At 47.5% G+C, this 23,974-nt stretch overlaps 1 protein-coding gene across 2 annotated transcripts in view; it reads right to left on the reverse strand.

Annotated features, from left to right (window-relative positions):
* Nucleotides 1-4,964: 4,964 nt before the first annotated feature.
* The window catches only part of EDA (ectodysplasin A), a 71,070-nt gene continuing 52,060 nt past the window's right edge, over nucleotides 4,965-23,974 (reverse strand). Inside the window, exons 3-8 of one of the 2 annotated variants that reach the window (XM_088538449.1) lie at nucleotides 17,236-17,265; nucleotides 12,941-13,120; nucleotides 11,441-11,475; nucleotides 10,964-11,015; nucleotides 8,235-8,359; nucleotides 4,965-6,165 (exon numbers count right to left, since the gene is read on the reverse strand). In XM_088538449.1, the coding sequence (XP_088394575.1) occupies nucleotides 5,914-6,165; nucleotides 8,235-8,359; nucleotides 10,964-11,015; nucleotides 11,441-11,475; nucleotides 12,941-13,120; nucleotides 17,236-17,265 (674 nt within the window). In that variant the 3' untranslated portion in view covers nucleotides 4,965-5,913. Of the gene's footprint in view, nucleotides 6,166-8,228; nucleotides 8,360-10,963; nucleotides 11,016-11,440; nucleotides 11,476-12,940; nucleotides 13,121-17,235; nucleotides 17,266-23,974 lie in introns of both variants that reach the window. The other variant, XM_088538448.1, reaches the window with a different exon arrangement.

Genomic DNA, 23,974 nt, shown 5'->3' on the forward strand with positions numbered 1-23,974 from the left:
AGCAGCTGGGGACCCTGCGCGCGCTGCTCCGGAGCGGCTTCCGCGGCGCTTTCACGCTCTCGGTGTCACATCGTTCCCAGCGGGACCCCCAGCCCTCACCACCGCCCTTCCCTGCGCGGCGGCTCGGCCCGGGGACACCAACAGCGGCCACTGGACATGGTGGCTTGGGCCGAGCTCCGGGGCTGTTCTCCAAGCCAGGACGTCGGGGACGAAATTTTGAAGCCGAACTCCACTACGGCCGGTGAGCGTGAGCAGGGCCCCCTCGCAGGGCCAAGGCAGCCGGGAGACAACAAACGTTTGTTGTTTCCAGAGGCAATCTGAGGATATCGCATCCGTACAGCTGGAAAACCACGAGGTCTCGCCGACCGCTGGATGAACCTCCACGTCCGACATCCCTCCTCTGTCACCAGCAGCCCAAGGAGCATTGACCGCGGCAGGGGGCAGGGAGGACCCGGGTCATTCCGCTGCTTTGGCCCCAAAAGCAGCTGCCGGAGCACACGCATGGGGACCGCCGGCCTCCCCTCCATGGACACGGCTCCCCGGAGCAGCCAGCGCCGATGAAATCAGCTGAAAGTCCCTGATGAGAATCAAGCCCTGCAGGGACTTCTGCGGAGAATCCCCGGGCGCCCGTGAAGCCCCTCGGCCGGGACGGGTCGGCGGCGCGCGCGGCTCGCACGTCTGCGGGGACCGGGGCGCTCGGCAGCGCCGCGGGCACCTCCGCGTGGGCTGGACGCAGCCCGCGGCACGGCGGGATTCGCTCCTGCAAGGAGGGGAGCACAACCGGGGAGTTTGGTGCTCTGGGAAAGGCCACAAACACCCTGTGCGAACATCAGCTGCGTAACGACCCCCGGGACAGGGAGATGAGGACACCCGCCATGGGGACTCCTGAAGATGATAGGATTTTTTTTTTTCCTGTGTTTCTTGACACTTCTGGCTTCCAGGATGGTTCCCAGATCTCTACTTTCCAGAAGAAAATGTTTTATAAAAACATCTCTTGAGAGCGCTCTACTAAAGGTGCTTGTGTTTCCCCAGAGGCTCCTCTGGGATGTCTCCAAAGGAAACTGGCAGCCACACAGACTCTGGATAAATCCGATCAGAGGCTCCGGATAAATCAGACGAAGCAGCAGGGCCTGACTCCAGGCAGGACCAACCCGACAGAGAAGAGGAGGGAGGCCACAATTCTGGCGCTTTCCTAAAACGCTCTTCAGGCTGGCAAAGACCATGCCCTGATGGGGGACCTGCTTGCAGCCCGGCTCTCCTTGCCGTTCAGCTGTGTCACGTCACACAAGCACAAAACAACTTGCTGTAGTTGCACAGACTTTCCGCAGAAATTCCTGCGCCTGTTTGTTTGTCCCGAGGAGGAAGTGCCAAGCGGGTCCTTGGCCGAGGTGCCCTTCTTGTCTCTACGACCCGTTTCCTCCAAGGGACAGTCCTCTCGGTCATCACGTACCTAATGCTCCCTCCAAGAGCAACAGGCCAACGATGGCATCAATGTGTACACCAGATTTTGCCCAAACTCAGACTTAGTTTAGAACTGGAACAAAAGCTTTCTGTCAGCAATGTGGGAAGTGCTAGATTGAATTTTGCAGTGTTTAAAAAAGACTTCCATAGTGAGGAATTGTAAAAAAATACTGACAGTATTGGAGGTCTCGGCACTACCAAGATGTCCCCGTGATCTGGACTGCAGATGTGAGAGGATGCGCTCCCTAAGCAATGCTGGCACCCGAGCCACCTTCCAGCAGAAGCATGAAAGGAAAGCAAAGGGCCCCTGGTTTTCGTCTCCACCTTCTGCCTCCTTGGAAACCTGGGGCTTCCTCTCCTTCTGGGTCACCTCCATGTGAGGTGGGTCCAGCTCAACCACCCGGCTGGCAACGTGGAGCTCTGCCCTGGCAGCCCATCAGTCCTGGAGCTTGTGCCACTATGGATGAGGAAGCAGGACACGGCGGGGAGCCAAAGGTTCTCCATGGAGAGTCAGGAATAGGGTGAGATCTCCTTGGTCTATGCAATATGCAGGGCTCCAGGACACAGGTTACCTTTGGAAGATGCAGAGCCTTGGAAGCTGCGTGTCCCAGCAGCACCGAAGAGGGAATGAAAGGCTGGGAGAGCCGGACCTGAAGCAGCTTCCCCTCTGCAGGAGCAAGGGCCCAGCACGGCGGCAGGGAAGGACAAGAAGCAGGAGGACATTCTGCAGGTCAAGAATCACCCCTGCAAAGAGAAGAGCTGTCTCAGAAAGTGTCTGAGCGCTCCTGCATTAATTCCTGTCCGTGTTGGTCCATTTTGTCCCAGGCCACGTCTCCCTCTCACGTTGGAGAGCGTTTCAGGTGTGCAGTGCCCTCCTCGCCATGGAGCATGGGAGAGAGGGGACACCCTTCCCCACGGTCCACCCGCTGCCTCAGCCACCGCGAGGAACATCCACGAACTCCGGGAGATCAGGAAAAAGCTTTATTTGCAAAGAAAATATTGACAATTTACATAAACTTACATCCTAATTTATATACATTATGTATATTTTATATACAGATAGTGTCTTGAATAGAGATGTCGAAGCACAAAACAGCATCAGTGCATCACTGTGCAGATCAGGCAGAGTAACAGGCTTGGAGCTGTTGCATTTTTCCCACAGCTCCTCTCCCGCTTTTGCTCGGGAGCCGGAGGAAGGGCTTTCCGCTCACCCTGGCCACAATGAGCACCAGCACCGCGTGGTCCTGGGGGTCAGGGCTGTGCACGGGTGCAGCAGCACAACGTAACTGCACTGAACAGGGGGGACACTTTGGGACAGTGCCCGGCTCCAGGCACTGCCCGGGATGCCCCCTCCGCAGCAGCCAACGCTGCTGGCTCTAGGGAAGGAGGATCCCATGGACAAGCTGGCCCAGTGGGAGCAGGAAAGGCCTGGCCTGGGCTCCCCTGCAGGAGAAAGTCCCCAGAGGAGCAGAGGGCACTTGGTGGCGGGCAGGGAGCCAGGACCTAGAGCACCTACTGCAGGTGCTCCCCAGCATCCTGCCTGCGAGTGCTCCGAGCATCCTGGCAGAGCTGGTTCCCTATAAACTGTATCTGAACAGGGTTTAGAACCAGATGTTCTACACGGATTAGCTGCTTGCTACACATCTGCAGCTGGAGTCCAGGTAAAAGCTGAGCAGCAGGTTTAAGGCACATAGGTAGGAGCAGAGCTAGCAGGTCCCTCCGGAGAGGAAAGCCTGGCACGTAAGACAACCACAGGAGCTGTTCTTATGGACCAGAGGCTGTGCCAGCATCTCTGACATGCAGACACGTGTCCATAGTGATGCACTTCTTGTCAACCAGATGAGAAACTGATAGACCTCAAAAATAAAAGACACCAGAGGAGCACAGTCCTGTTCTTGGAGCTTTTAAAATCTTGCATAAGCATCTTCCATCCTCCCATGAGCACCGTCCGGGTCTTTCTGCTCCAGCTAAGGAAAACCAGAGGGGCTCCACAGATGAGGGCGCACAGGAAGATCCTGCAAAGCTGCCCCAGGGCCTGGGTCACTTGCATGGTAATTCTTCATTAACGAGGACTTGCTGCTGGAGAGACTAAGGGGCTTCAAGTATAAAAGAGTCCCCAGAGGTGCTACAGGCCGGGCGCTCCACTCGCTCGTACCAGCCAAAACGCGGCTCCCACATCCATCCGAAGGCCACTGAAGCCACAGCTTCTCCAGGCTCCTCTCCGTACGCGGAGCCCAGGCTGCACCGAGCTCCCCCTCGGTGCAACGCAAACGCTGGGAAAAGCACATCCACAAAGGGACCCGTCCCACGGCGCGGAGCGGGAATCGCGGCCCCGCTCTGCCCGGCGCCGTCCCCGGCGCTCACTGGGCAGGGAACCCGACAGGGGCTTCCTGGAGAACCCCGGGATTCTCCCTGTGCCTGTTCTTGCTCCCAGGCCTGTCAGCCGGGCAGCGCAGACCCTGCCACGAGCTGCACCCATCGTGCCCTCGCAGGCCATTTCATTATTTGTGCCTGCCCCTAAGTATTGCTGTTCAGACTCTATTCTAAAGCAATTCTGTTAATGATTTGCTTCTTGTTCTCACTATACACAGTTGTCCCGATCCATTCTTGTCAGAGGAACATGTCCTTCGTAATCCATTTTAAAGGAAATAAACCACAAAGACTAGTTCAGTGCCCCTGAGGCCCTTGCTAGTCCAACATGTTAAGGCTAGAAAGGAGGAGAACATATTGAAAAAGAAATAGCAGGCAATTTTTCATGCAGTTATTTTATAAACTGCACGCCTCCTGTGAATAGCAAGGCTGAAGCCAAAGCTGGGTGCCCCCAAGAAATATTTATCTCCCAATAACTGCAATACTTGGCAAGTGAGATCACTAGCTACGGAGGGGAAGAGCAAAGCCGCCAAAAACGCTCCGTGCGGGGGGACCCCGCGGGCGACGGCTGCGGAGCCTCCTCTGCGGGCCCGGGTGTCACCTCAGGACACCCCGAATCCAGCTCCCCATCCAGCTACTCGCATCCGCTCTGCCGGCTGGAATTCCGCTGCCCTTTCCAGTTCAAAAGATAACACTCCAAAAAGAAATCCCCTTTTTCTTAAAAAAGATAGGAAAAAAAGCAAAAGCCATCGAGCAGAAACCAAGGCATGACACAAAGGGGCAATTAGGGCTTCGGCCTCTTCCTCAGCTCCAGCACATCTTATAGCTTTAGATCTCACCAGCTGAGGGGAGGTAATGGAAGAGAGTTGCTCAAGAAGCCAAAAGAAACAATAGGGTCACAGCTCTTCTATTAGTCACCAGAAATCGAGTTACGACTAGACTCAGCAGGGCTCAGAGAAAAGAAAAAGTGGTGACTTCATGCTGGACCAGACTTTTTAAATACAAACTTTTGCTAGAGACTCCATCACCACTTATTAGAGCCTCTTAGATACAAGAGTGCCAAAAAAGAAGGGAGGGGGGGAAAAAAAGACCACATCTAAAAGCAGGACAGTTGCTATTAAAACAGAAAGAAATTTCCTGTTTGAATATTTTATTCTTAAACATGACAAACTTCTTCAGAGAGTTTTCACAAGTACTTGTGTCTGCTCTACGTGGCTCCGTGAAGCCTGTAGAAATGTGTTTCGCTTTGCAAAATATTAATTAAAAAGACAAAAACCAAGACACGAATCGCTGTAACAGCAGCAGTACTTTAAGGCAGCCCGGTAGGGCAAGGTACAGCCCTGGGGTGACGGCAGGGACCAGGTCTAGCAGAGGCTTTGGGACTGAAATTGTCATTATCTTTGGAACTTCTTAATTTCTGGAATGTAGAGGCAGTTTCATACGTGCTAAGCCTGTTCTATTACATATGCGTTTTCCTCGCAAACTTTCTGCTTTTGCAGCCCGCTTCCAAGCTCTAGACAGAGGCACTTTGCCTTTTCTCACACTCCTGAGGATGAATGTAAACACCACTGACTGTCTGATTCACCTCCTTTCCCACTACGTTGCCATTCCAGTTAGAACTGAGAAGGCAGAAAAACAGAAACAGAACCCCCATTTCTTGCTTTCATTCGCGTGCAGAAGCAGGAGGGCCTCGATAGACTTTTGCCAAAGTTGCTCTATCTTCTCCTGCTACTGCCTGGGATGCTCTTGCTAGTGCAACATAAAAGCAGAGACCCACATCATTCTCAAGCGTCATGTGAAGATCACAGAGCAGATTATCAGTGCAGTAATACTTGAAATACTGAGACAAGGCAGACACAACAGCCTTTTTCTTCCTCACAAGGCTTTTTCAGCTAGCTTTTTGATCCAAGTCTTCCTGCGAGTCACAGAAGACATTGTGCTTCCTGTATTCACATATAGGAATAAATAGCTCTGGATCAGTTTTCTTTATGGCCGGATTATAGAACCCCCTGAAATACTGATACGCTTATGAACAGCAGCACTGTGCAGTTCTGTGAGTATCCTTGGACACGCCAAGTTCATCTAGGATGCGGGTGCATCTCCTAGGCGTATGGCCCCAAAGAAGGTTGTGTGCTTGCTCATGTTGATGGAGATGTCGGCATGGACCATTTTCACAGCAATCTTCTGCCTGGCTTTGAGGAGGCAGACCCCGGCCGTATAGCAGGTATTGAAGTTGGTCTTGCCGGTCTCAATACTCCGAGTGCATTGCAGAAAGGGCTTTTCATCCACCACCACCTCATAGCTGGCAAAATCTGTGAAGTTTATGTAGTATACCTGATGTGAAGCAGGAAGAAGAAAGGATATTAGGGGGTGTATTCTTGCACCAGGAACAATTCCACATTCCTTTCAGTGCATCCTGAGATAATGGCAACCTCCTTGGCCCCTCTAACCTCTACTCATTTGAAGCAGGAGCAGCCTCAAGCCAACTGCGTAAAGCGAAACCTTGTATTCCACTTCATGCGAGTGTCCATGACTCCAGGATCTCTAATGCTGAGCTACGAATCCTCACATTAATTCTGTTTATTATAGAAAAATATTATAAACTGGCTGCACAAGATAATTGTTAATACAAAGACTTAGCTACAAAAACCCATAAAAAAACCTATCTGCTACAAACAGCTTTGCATTCATTACACAAACAAGTAATTTTAACTTTCTCTTTCACTTACCTTCCAAGTCCCGCTTTCTGGGTCTCATGAGCATCCTTTAGTGTTGACATCAAAAATGCCCTAAGATGCACTGGGAGATGCCTTTTTGGGATTGGACTTGAGGTACTTGCAAAGGCATAAGCTTATTACAGGGAAGACACTGTCCCAATTGCCCCAGCTTGGCAGGCAAGTGATCTTACAATATTGTCCTGATCTTACAATATTTGTGCATACGTCCCCATGATCCAAATACAGATTCAGTTACTTAACCATATCCCACACACTGATTCTGAAGAACTGCAAGATGCATGAGAAAGGCTATACATCGAGATGCAAGTCTCAGGGATCTGCTTCTTCACAATAGGAAAAAAAAACAAAAAACAACAACAACAAAAAAAAACACCCAAACTAGTCATTTTGGATGCATCTGCTGGCTCTTAGTCTACAGTCTGTGACTACAGAAGCTAAACAAGCCTGATTCTCCATTTCCTTGATGGACTACAAAAGACAAAATGCTTCACAGACATGATGGCATGGTTGGCAATTCGCACTATGTGCTTAGGGAAATAATTTACTTTCAGTCCATGTAGTGTTATTTTTCCCATTCCCATCCAAATTAGTTCCATGGAAAAGCCTCGGATTAACCTGGCCTCCACAAGCTGTTCTATCTGTCTCAGTACCGTCCCAATGGGACCACTAACTATATGTAGGTAAACCATGAGCTGGAGATAACACTGTAAGCCTGGAACAAGGCAGTAGTTGCTTAATTACAGTTCTCACAGGGAAACCCTCTTGTAAGAAGCTCCAAAATCTGCCCCAGAATCTAGATGATGTTTCTGTCCACAGTGACGGGACACCCCGCACGCTCTGGAAGGCCTGAGTAGAGCTCCAGAGCTCTCCAGCCAACCTATTTTCCATGCAGCTCAGAAACTTTGTTCGGAGAGACTCTATACAGGGAACAGGGAGCACTGCATTAAATGATTGCCTATCACCTGTATTGTATTTCAATGGGGGGAGGAAACTATGTCTTAATTAGCTGTCTACTAAATAAAGCGCTGCTTTATTTAACACTTCTTACATAAAGCAGGTCTGTATATCCACTGCTGGCACTGCCTACTGCAGCCATCGGGCTCCACGAGGAGGTTGCTGGAGCATCGTGTCAATGTGAAGTTACACGAAGAAGGTGGAGACGGGATGGAATTACCTGGGCAGGAACTTGGACAACCACCTGGACTAAGAGTCCTACAGTTACAGAGAGTGACTTGTCTTCTTAATGATCACAAGTTGGCAGGGTCTTGGTTTTACATCTCTTCGAACGCGCAGAGCCCAGTTTCCCGCTGGGACTCTTGTTCAGCACTGAACTGCAACGCGGTTTAGCTTTGCTGGTGAGCGACTGCAGAGACAACAGGAAGGAGCAGGAAAGGAGGCCCTGATGGCATAAGAAATTTGGTTCTGTGTCTGGGGATGTGCTTCAGTAACTAATGTCTTGCAGCTGGTATCATGGTGAAATGTGTGACCTTGCACTCCAAAACTCTAACATCGTCCTCTGACACGTATCTCCTAGAGCACGAAGTGGTTAAAATACATACAAGTTCTTGGCATTTGCTAGTTGTCTGGAGCCCTCTCGTGGTTCATGCAAGGCTTCCATTGGAACACAAGAATAGGAGTTAGGCCTAGGACCGTACTCACTTCTACCTGACTATAGATGAAGTATGTGCCGTCCACCAGTACCTCCAGCTCCCCACTGCGGGCATGCAGCTTAAACACCTTGGGGTTCATAGTGATGCGAGACCAGTCATTGAGGACTCCACCTGAAAGATCTCAGTATGAGAAAACGGCAGTCACTCAGTACCCGTCAGGAGGAAAAGCGCAGGAGCACAGAAATACAGTCACATTGCAACATTGCACACACAGTGGCTGATAACGACTAGAGTTCAATAGCCACGTAACCTTGTAGCAAGAAAACCCCAGAATTAAAGAGTGATGGTGGTTTGTTTTTGACTCCTTTCTATGATGCTAGCTCTAGCTACATGATCACTTCCCACTGTTTGAACATGACACCCAAATTTCGCTCAGGGCACATCTGACATGATAGGGGTTTCATTTTCAGCCCTTTTTTTACGTTCAGTCACAAATCATCAATGACTTTTGCTGCAGCTAGTGGCTAGGGTTATAACAGCACTTTTGCAAATCAGTCCCCAGGTGCCTTCCAAAGACGGTACCTCTTGTGGCCCCTGTAAGAGTTTTGTTACTGGCAACTTCTCTCTACCATGGAAGGAGCTGTAGCAGGGATGGCACCAGAATCCTACCAGGTTTCTGCAAGAACGATCCTCAACTGATTTAACTCAGCCATGGGACCATCCCTTCTCTTCCCCTAACTTCCATACTTCTCACTCCCCTTCGTGCCTCTCTGGCCAGTGGTTGCACCAAGCAGCAGTTCAGCAGATGATGTGCTGAGGACTGCAGCAGCAGACACTTCTTCGAGGACCACGGCAGAGTGAGGATGAGGAGGGGAACTCCTGTCCTAACCTCCTGGCTGCTGGGCAGGAAGGTGTTCTGTTCCCAACAATAATGCTAGGATACAGTCCTAGGATCATGCCTAATCCTTGCAGCAAAAAAAAGACAGTAATATTATGGAAAAAACAAACAAGTCCCCACAACCATGGGATTAAACTCTCTCAGGATTCATGTGCATGGAGGTGAATTTAGGGCTACGCAATCAATTTTAATTCTGGTATTCCTTGACTTCTACATTTTTGACTCTGTAACTAGTGTTATTTTAACAAATGCTTTGTCACTACATTTCCTTGGTTAAAAAATAACTAAAACAGCAACAAAGTATGAAACTGCATCGCAACACACAACATTAATCCAGGGCAGAGTCCTCAACCAGATTAGGGATTTGTAGACCCAACACCCACATCTCTATCACTGGAGCTAATGGAATAACTGACAATGTTAGTAGACTGTTACTCTCTATATAGAGCAATGAGGAGACACATTTGGATACGAGCTGACAACAAGAGGTGCTCTGTGGGTGCCTGGTTTTATCAAATGCAACTTTTTCTCCCAGCCCTCAGCTCCTCCGTTGCTACTTGTGCCTCTTTGCAAACCAGCCAGGCTGTCTTTCTGCTCACACTCGGCTGGACAACATCAATTTTGTAGAGCCCAAGAAAGCCAGGCTGCAGCAGACTGCTCCCTGGCAGCAGGGAAGGCCCCTCACAGGCAATTCCCACTCTTGGAGAGCTCTTGGTGTATGCTCTGTAGACATAGAAGGTTCCCAATAACACTGGCATAATTACTCTCTGAAAATAGGCAACACAGTGTCTTTTCCCTAGTATTGTTTGTAGAAACAGCTGATTTCCTTTTTGTTTTGCAGAGCTTGTCCCTACCATTATAGTAAAGAAATTCAGCTCGAAGCAGACTTTCCTCATCATTTCCAGCTCAAGACTGCTCCAAAAGACAAACAGCCTCTGAGCAGAAGCCTTGGCCCATCCTCCTCGTGCCGTGTACGAGCAGGAATCAGTGAATCCAAGTCCCATGGCCCTGCTCCTGCCTCCCCAGCCCTCCTGCTGCTCCTCTAGGTATGGAACGGGGGTGTCTGCACTGCTGCCCGGCCCTTTCCCAGGAAGGAGAGCGCAGGGAAGGGAGCGGAGCGGCGATGACTCAGCCCGGCTCCGGGCCGGGATAAGGAAACCAGCTCCTCTCAGTGAGACACGGAGCCGAAAGGCAGCAGCTCATGAATGAGCCCCAGCTGTTGGCAAGGAGAGCAGGAACTGAAGCAGAAACCGGGCAGGGAGCTGGGGAGGAAGGAAGAGAGCAGCAAACAGCTTGTGGATACGAAACAGCTTGAGAGGACTCGAGCTCTGAGGCTGGACTAGAGGCGGTGACAGGATGGGGAGGCAGCAGGGCCGGAGCAGCTCGCGGCCGCCTTCCCTCTCAGCTCACGCTACAGCTGGGCTCTTCCCTAAACACATTACTGGGAAAAATGGAGAATAACGCACTCAAATGGGGGTGAGACAGGAAGAGGAGACACTGAGGGCTTAAAATAGAAGAAAATAGATTGTGAAAGAAAGCTGAGTCAAGGGGCTGATGAAAAATGATGATATAACAAGTTTGAGGAGGCAGACAATGCATCTGGGAGTCAAGGAGAAGCTGAGAAAGAGCAGGGCAGATGCTGGAAGATGCACAGAGTAGAGAAAAACTGAAGATAAATATGAGCATAGGAGAAAGGGGTGAGCAGAAGACTGGTCTGAGGGTGGCTGGGCACCGGAGAATTGAACTAGCACAGTGTGAGGCCAACAGCAGGCCATTTAGATAACTAGTGATTGGTGTTAGAGAACGGGCAGCTTAAATCCAAACTATGAAACGAAGGGAGCAGGATGGACTCTTTATGGTAAGAAGCAATATTATGAGATCCTTACCATTCTTCACTTGAATTGCTGAGCCTTGGCCTTGGAGATGAACCACAGCTGGCTGCAAATAAAATCAGAGGGATTTAAGATGAGCCAGAAACACTGCATCATGTTACCGTAACCTGACATTGCTCCACAGAACTGGTGACCAGTACAGAAGCATGAGAGTGCTCTACAGCTAGCACTGCTTTGGGTAAACAGCAAAGGGGATCAGAGCAGCTGGCAATGGTCAGCGACAAGGCAGAGCTCAAGGAGCACAAAAGGGACGAGAACTCCACGCCAGATGGATGAACGCTCCCTCCTCCAAGCAATGGGAAAGGGGAGCTCAGCCAGGCATTTTGTGTAGCTAAAGTTTAGCACATAGAGGAAGGGATTTGGTTTCGGTGCTATGCCACCAAATACACCTTAGCAAACATAACTGGTAACTTATACAACAGTTCAGACAGTCTCAAAGCTGACACTTCCCTTGAAAGAAGATCAACCAACCTGGATGTCTCTGGAGCCTGCCTTGTCTGTGGCACCTGCAAAATGCAATTTCACATAATTGAAGATGAAGCTTGAAAGAGCTGCAGTAAATACTCCTATGTATAAACCTCCTCTCACCCCTAGTAAGCATTAAAAGCCATTTTAATAGGAAAGGAGGATAGTAATAGCTGTGTAATGCACAGCTTACTGTTAGAAAATAAATAAGGAAAAGCTTCATCAAGTTTTTCCTATTAATCTGCATTTCTGTCTGATTAATCAAAATCCCATAACTTTATTCCACCAGCTTCCACCAGAAGGAAAAAACTGAAACAATTCTTTTCCTGAGCAGCAGTGGTAAAAAGACTCTTGGCTGCAAAGCCTCCAAGCTGCAGAGCGCAGTAACTCAGGTCATTTATTGCATTCAAGCTACGTGCTGAAACCGCTTTTCTGTGAGTGCCAAATCTCTGTTAACGAAGAGAAGCTTGTGGGCAGCACTCGGGAGCGCTAAGGACCTCCTGCTGCTCCTGGCCTGCACGCTGGCAATTTCTGAGATGGAAACTGAAAGTCAGGCAAGGTTTATTGTTAAGAGTCGTGCGAGTTACAGGGCAATAGCCCTGATATCTCTGAGTAAGCTTATCAGTACTGGATTGCTTATATATATATATATATATATATATATATATATATATATAAAACAAAACAATAAAAATGTTAGTTTCCATTAGTCTGTATTTTCAAGATATATTAAATAGAGGGATTTTTACAAAATAATGGCCACATGATTCCACAGAGAAACAATATGGTGCAAATACAAGAAACACGAAGAAAACTGGAAAGAGGAATTGCAGGAGAAAAACATATTTTCATGACTTGTATGGGAGGCAAACTGAGTTGTTTAATGCGATTCCTGAGATCATTTAACACTTGTGTCAAGCAGCAACCTTCCTGATCCTGGAGCCCTAGGGTTGTTTTAGGTGAAAGGGAATTAAAGCAAAGGCCCAAGCATTGCAAAGAGGAGGCAGCTTGCAGGCCATGCTCCTACACCAAAATCAGAAAATTTCAGCACTGCGGAAATCCAGGCTCAGATGAAGCTCAACTGTAATGAGGGCTCTGCAGCTCTCAAGGTCTGCATTTGTTTTTTTGGATGGAGAGCGCCAAAGGTTCTGCTTCCCCGTAAGAAGCTGCGCGCACATCCCGGACTCAGGAATCGCCTGGCATTGTGCACCAACCAGGCCCCTGCTTCATCCCATTGCCTTCATCCTCATCAGATGGTCACTGCATCACCCTCGGTGCCCCGGACCTGCTCGGCCTCCAGCGCGCCCAGCTGAGGTGCCAGAGGGCTTGAAACCTTCTCACCTTACTTGCTTCCTGCCCAGGACGTTCAGAACTGCAGCATTAAGCCCTGCTTGGGACGCTAAGTTTGCTTCACAGTGGTGCTTTTCTATTATTACTTTTTTTTTTTCTTGCATTAACGGTGCCACCGTGATATTTGCCCATGGAGAAGCGAATCAAAAATGTTACCTGAAGGGCCCTGCAGTCCAGGTGGTCCCTGAGGGCCCGGTGGGCCAGGAGGGCCGGGCGGTCCCATGACAGTTGTGCCAGGGATCCCGGGGATCCCGGGAATCCCGGGGGGGCCCTGGGGCCCAGGAGGGCCTGGAGGCCCCTGGGGACCATTGGGCCCTGGAGGACCGGCCTTTTTACCTGGAAAAGACAAGGTCAAACATTAGCTTCTCACAAAGAGGAAAAGCCACCAACCAACTGGGCCACCAAGGCTCAGAGCCATGGAGGCCATGCTGCGGGCAGGATGGAAGCGGGTTGCCTTCTGGCCCACAAAGCTGTATTTGAACAAGGACCACGCACGGTGCGAGGCTGCCTTTGCGCTGTGGAGCCGCAAACGGGGACCACAAACCCCTGCCCTGCAGATGAAGCCCAGCGCTCGCCTGGAATCCCGCTCCTCGCATGGGCAGGAGCTGCTGCTCCGCGTCCGGAGCCGCAGCCCCCTGAAAGGCGGAAAGAAGGATCCGCTTCGGAGGCGGTCAGCTAAGCCGAGGGGTTTTCCAAGCAGAGTGTTCTGGGAGCATTTGCTGCGATACCGTTTAATTAGTTCACGTGAGGAATTAACGAGCTACAGCGCAACGCAATTCAAGTTGAAATAGTAAAAGCCAACATGACACGCTCCATAAATTCTCAACGTTACGATGGAAAATAGCTGTAATCTGATCGCCCAGCTGCATGCGCTGGATTATTACACAATCCCTGAGGATGTGATAACGCATCATTCCATGTCCGCGGCGTGTCGGAGGGAGCAAGGCTCCTCCAGAGGGCAGTTCAGAGCTGACTTGGGCTCCTGTTCCCAGCCCTGGTCCCTCCAGCCCAGCCCAGCCAGGTTGGCCGGGTGCCTCAACCTGTGGACGCTATATAAATGTTAAGACAAGTTGCATCTTTTTCCATTGCAAGGCGCTTGCATTCATTAACATGCAGTAAGCATTTGGAGGCCACAGTAAACAGCACCTTCAAATAATTAAACAATCATTTGGGGCTCTGGATGGAGGGATAAGGAAAGGACTAATAATTCAAACATGAGGATGAACATGGAGAAGGGATAGTTCCCAGGCAAAACGAGTAGCGCAACCATGTAAGTAGAGAGTCTTACAAAGCACATGAATGATGGCCTAAAGTGAGATCTGTAGGGAAAGCCTAACCTGTGATTTCCTAATTTTCCATCTCCTTGATAGAAATTCTATTGATTTAACGTAGTGGGTTTTTTTTCTGTTTGTTTGTTTTGCTGCTACTTTGTAACAGCTCTTATGCCAAAGAGCTTCATAAACAGTAGAATCACTTCATCAAATGCTGAAGCAAAGGCAGCTGTAGGAAAGACCTAAACAGCTTTTGCAGACAACAGCAACAGTTAGGACAGGAGATAAAGAGCACTGGAATGGTTTTTCTAAACACATTTGTGTACTTGTTCCTCTACTAAATGTGCATGGAATAAAATTACAAAAGAAAACCCCTCTATTTTAGTCAGCCCAGAACTGGAAGGATCTAACTCTCCCCTGGATGCACCGTGGCCGCTGGCCATGAACGAGGGCCGCCCAAGTCCCCTTGGGGACAGGGTGCTCTCTTATTTCAAATGCCACATGTCCCTCCCGCGCGTCTGCTGGAGTCGGCAGCTTCTTCTTCTTTCGCTCAATGATGAAATGCTCATATTTGGCCTGCAGCTCGAAGACATTTGTGTCTCAACTTCTTTAAACAACGGGCAGAGAATGGAGAGTCAGTCACCTGCGTACTGTTAATCTCAGACCCTGCTCTTTGCTTCTATGTCTAGAGAAGGTAGAACACAATTATGTACTTTTTGAAAGCAGAAAACTACTTTAAAGCAAGTACAGGTGATTAAAGCAATACTGAAGGAATACTGGCATCCTACAGAAATGCAGAGAAGATTTAAGGGAACGCATTGGTAAGAGTAGGACTTAAGGGGACACATTGGTGCCTTCACACTGGAGCTGGCAACAAGCCAGTCTCCTTCCACTCCAGCAGCTCTCCTCTTCCTTAGGATAATGACACGCTTGGAAATTACCACCTCAAATTAACATCCTTACCTATTTCCCCTAAAGCGAACTTACTAAATTCTTTTCATTCATTACCCCTTCAATCTAAATTACCCTAATGAAGCATCATATGCATTAAGTCAGGATCCTGCAGCCGTCTCTCCACGCTTTACTTCCCAAGAGGGATACACATTACAGCTGTTTTAACTAATCTGTCTCAGAGTTCTGTTCTGCTACTAAATTAGCTGCTATTTTAGCAGTAAAACAATTGCACATAATTCTGAAGCTGAGCAGGGACCCGTATTTTCTATGCATTCCCACTCCTTCAAGTCATTTCAATTACTTTTCTCTATTACTGGAGTCCTGCTTAAAGTCACAAGGCAAAAAAACACAGTTGCATGGTAAGTGTGAAGCTCATGATTCATCTCCTAACAAAAGGGACCGTCCGCAGCTAACTTATCCCGTATAACAAATACCGTGCTTGGAAGCTAAGACTCTCCACACATTTTTAGCAGGCCACGTGGGGGATGAGAAGCTTCTGCCTTGCCTTTTATTCTCTCTCAATTTCTGCGGGAGTCACTTTTTGGGGCACAAGGCTGGTCCTTCTGGTTACGCCGACAGCATCTGTGGTGCACAAGGCTCCTATGGAGAGGGCTGCTGTATCTCATAAATCTCCATAGGTTTAAGAGTGTCCCCAGCAAGCACCAGCACCACCACAGAACAGCTCTGGAGAGAGCGTCTCCACCAGCCGGCTCCTGCCTTGCCAAGTGTCTATCTTTAGCCAATGTACTAGGCAGAAGCCAACACTCAGACTTGGCAGCAGCGATGTATTTTCCTTAATCATTATATGTCAAACAATAAGCTACAATTCTTAAAAAAAAAAAAATCAACTGAGTACCATAAAATTATAAAATTGTATACAGCACTACAGCTGTATATAATCCAGTACTGAGATCCCTCTGCTCCTCCAAAATTGCTATGAATACCGCAATCATCATTTGCTATTAATTCAGCTGATTTAACATGGGTTTAGGGTTTCAGAGTTTTGTCAGGACAAATTTTTAGAACATAAAATTTTATGCTACTTTGAGGGTAAATATAAACTAAGTCTCTAACCGTAGCCTGTCTCAACTTCTCAACCATAAGTTTTGAGTTGTGTACAATGAGCAGAAATGATTCGATGTGCTATTAAAGTAGTATACACACGCAAACAACACAGAAGCTCAGCGGCTGCCGGTTGTTGCTCCCAATTATTGCAGTCTGAGGTCTCTGTGAAATGCTGGGACACATGGAAATTTCTTCTGAGTGACAGAGCGTAACGTAAAGCGGATAAAGAGCTAACTTTTCTTTTAACCAAATGTGCATTAAGTACAATAGGGCCCCAAGTAATAAGCATAAACTTGACATTAAATATACATATGGGTGCTTTGTGGCATAGGCTTGGACACTGGCATGGGCTTCATTTAAACATCTCCACAGGCCCCTTGGTAAGTTAAGGCTCGTAGCAGTGGTGAGCTCCATGTGTTTCAAAGAAAGCACATCTGGGGGAGCCCATGAGTTGCACACGGTTTATGTAATTCTTGCAACCTATAACACTTTGTATGTGCACGCCACAGGTTTAAAAAATGTACAGAAAACCACAGGACTGTTCTCAGGGGCAAAAACTGGGCACTCAGACTATGCTTGCTTGAAATCAGTAGTGTAATGTGGTTCTGAGAAGACGCTTACACCCTACCAGATCCCATCACCCAAACACAAGTCTCCGTGCCAAGTACCCCAGCTCCTTGATAAGCATTTGCAGAAACGCTGACACATTCCAGACAGCTTGAGGGACACGGCAGGAAAGTCAAAGCACCTGTGTCCCCACCAAAACTCTGAATGGACACATAAAATGTTACTGCTGAATTTAATAAGTATCTCAAAGTGGGATGCAGAGAGTATTTAACTCAGAAGGTTTGAATGAGACACCAACCTGCAGACGGGTTTGCTAAAAAGATGGATCCGCAGCAGAAGAGTGAGAGGAAATTAATGTTGTGCAAATGAACATTGTCTGAATGCAACACATCAGCAGGAGAGGGCGGCCCATGGGCTCTGGCCCCAGACTCCTGCCCAGCCAGCAAACTCCAGTTACCCCAAGCTCAGAAACACCCTCGGCCCTCGCTAACCCTCGGCCTTCCTTCCACCATCCACATCGACCAAGGAGCAGCACTTCAACAAAGGCACAAAAAGGGGTCATTAAAGGAAAAATAAATTAAAACTGAAACTTACCCTTTTTCTTGTTTTTAACTGAACTTGGACCTATAAAGAAAAGAAAGAAAACTAGTGAAATTCAGTAACCACTTCATCTGAAATAATAAAATATCCCCCCCTCTTCCGCAATGGCCAGGAAGAAGGCTGCCTAGAGCTGGAACAAACCTGGTAACAAAAATGCCAAGCTGGTGCTGAGGAGAACACAGTGCATGCTGAGGACAGTGTAACAAAATCTTTTTAACATAAAAATATAGAAAACAAACAAACAAACAAACAAGCGGCCACAAAAGTATAAAATTAAAAGCCAGTTACACCTGCAGCTGCTGTTATGAAGGTGAAAGAAAATCTTCCTGCTCAAAACAGAAGATTTTTTTAAGAGGATCATCTTGCCTCTTGCAGGGAAGCAGAGACAAAGGCAGGAGCATTTACAGGCATTTACAAGGTCTGGTGGGGAACACAACCAGGTGGTAACTCTGCTTGTAAAACCTGGTACTTCAGGACTCATCTCCAGCAGCCAAGAACCGGGGAACAGAGCAGTGATCCTGTAATTTCCGTGTGGGTCAGGCAGATCCAAGAGCGCAGAGGGAGCAAGGCAAGAAGCAAATGCTGAAGGGCCACGAGTGCGCTGCCAAACTGATTAAAAGATGAGGGAAGAACCACAGAAACACACAGGATTCTCATCCATGGCTATTCAACAGGAGTACCAACCGCTACGCATTACACTACAGCACGGTGGCAAATTTCTGGTGTTATCTACATTTAATATACTATATTCAAAATATTAAGCATGTAGATGGGCTGTGCATGGGTTTGGGGTAACGCTGGAGCTGAACGGTGAAAGGAGGCACCAGGAGCAGCCGAACGAGACCCATCGGGTCCCCCCAGCGCCCAAGGGCTCCTCTCGGTGCCGACCCGCGCTCGGACACAACGCGGGGCCCGCGGCCGCGCGCGGAGGGGCCTCCTCCGAGGCACCGGCTGCTTTGGAGCACTTGCAGGGAGAAGAAAGAAGTGTCTGGGGGCGTAACTTGAAAAAAATGCCGAGCTGCTGCGTATGTGTCTCTGCAGAGCTCGGAGTCACGAGAGTTTATTTCATGTTATATATATCACACCATTAGCGCTATAACCAGAGTGAAAGTACAAATAGCTGCGGCGAGCCAAACACATTTGAACTGGATGGAACCAATTAGCTTCAAAGATGAATGGGACGAATGAGAACCACATGCGATGTCAATGTTCACAGTCTATATTACAACACACGCATCTGTTCCAGGCACGGCAGAGAGAGATGTTACGGCTGTGCAAGTGAATCTTTCGACAAACACAAAAATACTTCTGACATGAAAAAACACAATATTATTAGCCTTGGGAGCTTCTGAGCCTCTGGGGTTTGCATCTGTTCGTCTCCCAATAGGAGGGGATGGATAATTTAATTGTAGCAGAGAGCTGTAAGATTCATCTGCTACAACACAAGACAGAACTTGCCTAATTTTTGCTCAAAATGGTAAACTCATCGGATCTTTCTAAACGTACTGTAAAATGGTGACCAAATTTGCGCTTGGGCAGCAGAGCTCCACCACGACGGTGCACGTGCCCGCTGCAAACGCAGGGCCTGGACACTGCACATCCGCATCCACGGCACGAGGAACAACTCCCTCCACGTTACAACAACTAAACCAGCCAAATGCTGCAGCAGTTCAAGGCATAGGAGCCTTTGGTTATCTAGCTTTATCTATGAGCAATGAGCACAGAAAGCATCTGAGCAGCAAAATCAGCCTGTACAGCGTGTGTATAGAAAAGTAATCCAGAAAATGTGAGGCAATTTATTTGAAATATGTGGACTTTCACAGGAGGGAGTGGCATGAGTTTCACACTACTGCAGCAATTCTGCAATACTTCCTTCAAAGATATTTCAACATGGAAGCACACCCAAAAGGAGGATCAATAACATATTAAGCAAGATCAACTACATACAGATTATCCTTAACAAGCATTTGCCCATCTCTTGTTCCCCAGGACCTCCAAAAATGAAGCCTTCAGAGGAAATCCATAACCACGCTTGAAACTTCCCACAGTTAAACCTCCCTGACTACCATTTTATTGTCCTGCTCTATATGCCAGTGGCATTGAAACTATTTCCTTACCCCCTCCTTGCAGGAGGCCTCTGCAGCTGAAGACCCGTCTTCCCACTGCAGTTGTCTTCTCCAGCCTAAGCCACCACAGTCATTCAATCCTTCAGCCCGGGTGCCCATTCCAGATTTTTGATATTTAACAGCAATCTCCTAGATGCCTTCTGCCACTTTTTGACCAATACCTTTCCAGAACTTTGGTGCCCCAAACTAGACACGGTTCTCCAGAGGAAGTCCCATCTATGCTGACGTGTCTTCTAGGCTAAAATCGCATAGAAATCAATATAAAAAATAATAAACATTTCTGCTGCATGGTGAAGCTGCTCAGATGGAGCTGAGGAGAACACAGTGTATGTAGGGAAGTGCAACCCTATGAATCGTCAGTGGAGCTATTTCCAGTAGAGAGAGGGAAACACTGAACCGCTTTGTCAAGATCTGGAGTACTTCATTCAATCCCCATCATACAAAAAGGCTGATTTAAATGAGAACAAGATGACAGAACAGCTCCTGCAAAGGTCAAGAAGACTCGACTAGACTGCCCCGTCTTTGGAAAATAGTAACGCCGGGCTGGTGTGGTGGGTGGTCGAGACCGTCCCCGCGGAGCAGGGCCGAGACCTGCTGCGTCCACAGGGCTGGCGCGGTGGCCTGCCAGGGTGGGAAGGACACTCGTGGAATTAGAAGGCTTCTGCTCTCCTCCTGAATGGAGACACTGTGCGATGCAGGTTTGGAGAGCATCTTCTGGCTCCAAGCCGAGTTCTCTGGCATTTCGGGAGCTCCCCAATGTCCCTCAAGAATCCATCGATCCCTCTGGAAAGTACTTAGGTTATTTTTGCCTTCTCTTACTGAAGCCATCATTTCAAAACCACAAAGTAGTTCAGTGCTCACCTGAAACATTTAAACTCGCCACCTAATCTACTTTCATAATTCACAATAAACGTACTGATGAATTAATTTATGGCACCATTCCATCTCCTTTAGGAGAAGCTCCGTGACCCTGGCCGCAATGTCCCAGAGCAGCTTTGCTTTCTGCCAGCCGAGCGCTCTGCTCGCAGGCCACGATTCCGCCCTCCCAAAAGGTGCGGGAGCAGCAGAACCGCACGCTGCGCGTTTGAAGACTGCGCCTTTGAACAGCCCGAGCTCTTGAGCGCTTGCAAAGCTCGTTTCCCACATCTGTTTTGAAAATAAGAAAGAATGGTAACAGAAAAGGAGAGAATATAAAAGCGGCAACAGTGGTAAGCTTGGAGGGAAAGTTATAAGCAAGAAACTGAAGTTCTAGATGGTAGCAAATACTTCAACGCAAGTGAGAAAACCACCCTCCAAGCCTCCTGCTCGCAGGGAAGCTAAAGACACGTGTGCTGTAACTCAAAGCAACGCCAAGTCACTTCTTCAAGCACAATTATTACGACCTTAGGCTTTAGCCACGAGCCAGTTCAGCTGCAAACCTCTCTCCCAAGTTAACAGAAGTATTTGCACTAGTTGAGGTTTTGTTGCATAAAACCGCCCCGTGGCACCTTATGGTGCTTCAGAGAACAGGTTCTAGCCCCTAGCTCTGCAGACCTAACATCAGCTGGAAAATTGCCAAAGCTTTAAAAAAAAAAGAAAGAAAGAAAGAAAATAAAGCAGATGGTGATGCAACTCAAACATATTATATTTGACATGTTTTCTCTTATCAAGATTAATCGAGCATATATTTCTTTTCCGATTTTACTTTCTGCATGCTACACACCACCATGATTTACTACAAATATAAAAATATCAAAAACTTCTTTAGGACATGTGCTGATATACATAGGATATTAAAAAACTGTGTTCACTTATAGCTTATGCATGTGGATTAACAAGGAATATTTCAAATTCCTTCAAAACAGTTCAAACTGATTTTATTGATGGGAACAGATCTTTGTAATTATGTCTGCTTCATATAAAACCAATAAAAGGTTGACATAATAGGAATCTGTCAAGCAAAGGATTAGTACCTGAGAAAGCTGCTGAATTTTCTCCAATTCTCAGCTGCAAAGAGCAGAGCAATGTTGGGGAGCTCTGTTCATACCCTCTATCAGCCTTGGCACTAAATTCAGAGCAAATTGTTTCTGGGGTGAGGGGAGAATAAGGTTACACTTTACAGGGAATCTTGGAGAGGTTAAATATCTGACTACTTCCAAAATCTCCTTGGCTAAGCCCAGCTCTCATCTGGGGGATCAGTAAGGCTGGATAACACAAGTGAACCCTTCACAGCAGCCCCTGCGAAAGCGGAGCTCTTCTCTCACCAGATCCTTCTGCCTTCTGCAGAGGGGAAAACCGGAGAAATTCATCTTCATCCCAGGTTGAGATGGCAAATTGAACCAGAGACACAATCTTGATGATGAATGAGATGCAAGTGGCTTCAGAAATGTCACTTCATTTGTAAAATAAGCATGAGGTGGCTTCTGGGTGAAATCATTAAGTCTATGGCTACTTTCAAGAAGAACATCTTACCTTAGTTTTGAAGAGAGAAACAGAAGCAGAGAGTTCCACACAACTTATCTATGCATGTTTTCAAAACTATATCATCTTGGAGAACTACAAAGAAAATTACAGCTTTTCTTTGAAGAGCAAACTTTGGGCTATAGCTGGAAGGATACTAATAACCATTGCTCCCAGCAGCTATGGGAATTTGTGTTAACCCTGTTAATCATCTGGTTGAAGAAAAAGACCACTTGATAAATCTCAGACAAAGCACTGAATACTGCCCAAATCCACGAGGAACTTCCAGAGAATAGAAAACTAACAGGATTCGGGTCCAGTTCCTGGACATTAGTTAGGAAACCATTATAAACGGCATTCTGGAAGCATATAAAAGTCCCAGCCAATGCCCCATTTGCACACAAGGATTTTTGTATTCAAGGAGCCTGAAATCTGAGCGGACAAAATGGGGAGTGGAGAGAGAAACAAGGGAAGCAGAGCCCAGCAACCCAGGCTGCACGTGCAGGGGGTGAATGGCACAGGATTCCAGCCTTATTACCAGCAGGTTGTTATTTTGCCTAATAATCCTTAGTAATTTCAATTTTTCATATATGCTTCTGACCAGCAACATCTACCAACCTTGAAAGTTTCCATCTTTCCAGGAAGGAAATTCTCTTACATGTGAAACTTTCCAAAAAAACAGCAGCAAACCAGCTATTCATTTTTTTTTTAAAACAGTTCCAAGGTCTATGCCTTGTCCAACCAGCCTTGTTAACTTTCACAAACATCAAGACCAGAAAAAAAAAACTATCATGATGATCAAGGATAAAACAATTTCCACCATCAGTCACTGTGTCTCTATTTGAACAATTTCAAGGCAAAAAGAAAAAAAGAAAAGAAAAAAGAAAGCTCAAGTGTTATTTCAGAGATAAAAAGATCCCAAGCAATGGAGAATCTACTACATATTTTGGTAAACTGTCTCAAAGGACAAGATCAAACAAATCCCCTTTGGTCAAATCTCCAAAACTTCATTCTTCCATTTACAGAAATAATGCAACAATATTTGCTTCATTCACATGGGTATGAGATATGCAACGCTCCTCAAAGATTTTTAAGTGCAATGTTATTAATGCCAGACTATAGTGGAGTTGGAGAGAGAAGGATGTTAGCTCCCAAACACATGCTTAATCTAGAACATGTGGGGTTTGGGGAGGTTTGGAACCAATGTGTTTTCAACATTTTCAGGAAATTTGTTCTAGCCAGATGAAAGCTTCTTGGACCCTACTGAAATATTAGTGATACAAATACTAAAAGAAGATGATTTTTTTTCCCTTTCCCCTTAAAATAAATTGTTTCACTACTAATTCCAAAGAACAAGGCAACAGATCTTGAGGAGGAGCTCATATTTGATATTATTACTCCAAAATATTTAGAAAAAAAGTGATGATCTATAAATACAGGAAAATATCCCAGATGTAAAACACATCATGTATTTCTCAAAGCTTCTGCTTTGACTTGCCAAAGCATTTGGCAGGTGAGCGGGATGGAGAGGTGTAGCCTTCCCCTAAATGTGAAGGAAAGACACTGCCTGCAATTCCAAGCAAAATCCCTGGGCCCAAGTTAGGGACAGAATAGGTACAAGGCTGCTACTAAGTGAATATACTGTATGTTGTATAACCGAATGTGGAGCTCACTATATAAAGTAGAAAAAGGAAAGGAAAAAAAAAAAGATGAAGGAAGAGAAGTGTTTGCTGTTTGGCACATACGGCCAAGGCCAGGGTCATTCTTTTATTATCAGCCATCGCTGCTGCTTCTTTCCTTACTTATGTTTCAATTTTAAGCTCTTTAAGTTTCACCTGTGGACACAGACATCCTTAACTCTCTTTTTTTCTGGCTACATCTTAAACGGCGACGCTCCACGCTGGTCTCCCACACAGCCCCTTGCCGAGTGGCACCTTCCCTCCACAGCATGACCACAAGCTCCTCCTGCCCCTGCTCGGCTCCTTAAACCCGGCGCGCGGCACAACCCTGAGTTTCTGAAGTTGCTTCAGAAGATAATGGTGCCCCACCAGACTCCAGAATTACAGGCTGCTAAATCCCCCGAGCTGGCCGGGTGCCAGCGCAGAGCTGACACTCTTTGTCTGCGATACCCACCCCTGGGGCCAATTAAACCGCCCAACACTCAGAGC

Source organism: Tinamus guttatus, unplaced genomic scaffold (genome assembly GCF_059628265.1).
Source record: "Tinamus guttatus ecotype Peru unplaced genomic scaffold, ASM5962826v1 Tinamus_guttatus_pri_ptg001087l, whole genome shotgun sequence".
Lineage (NCBI taxonomy): Eukaryota > Metazoa > Chordata > Aves > Tinamiformes > Tinamidae > Tinamus > Tinamus guttatus.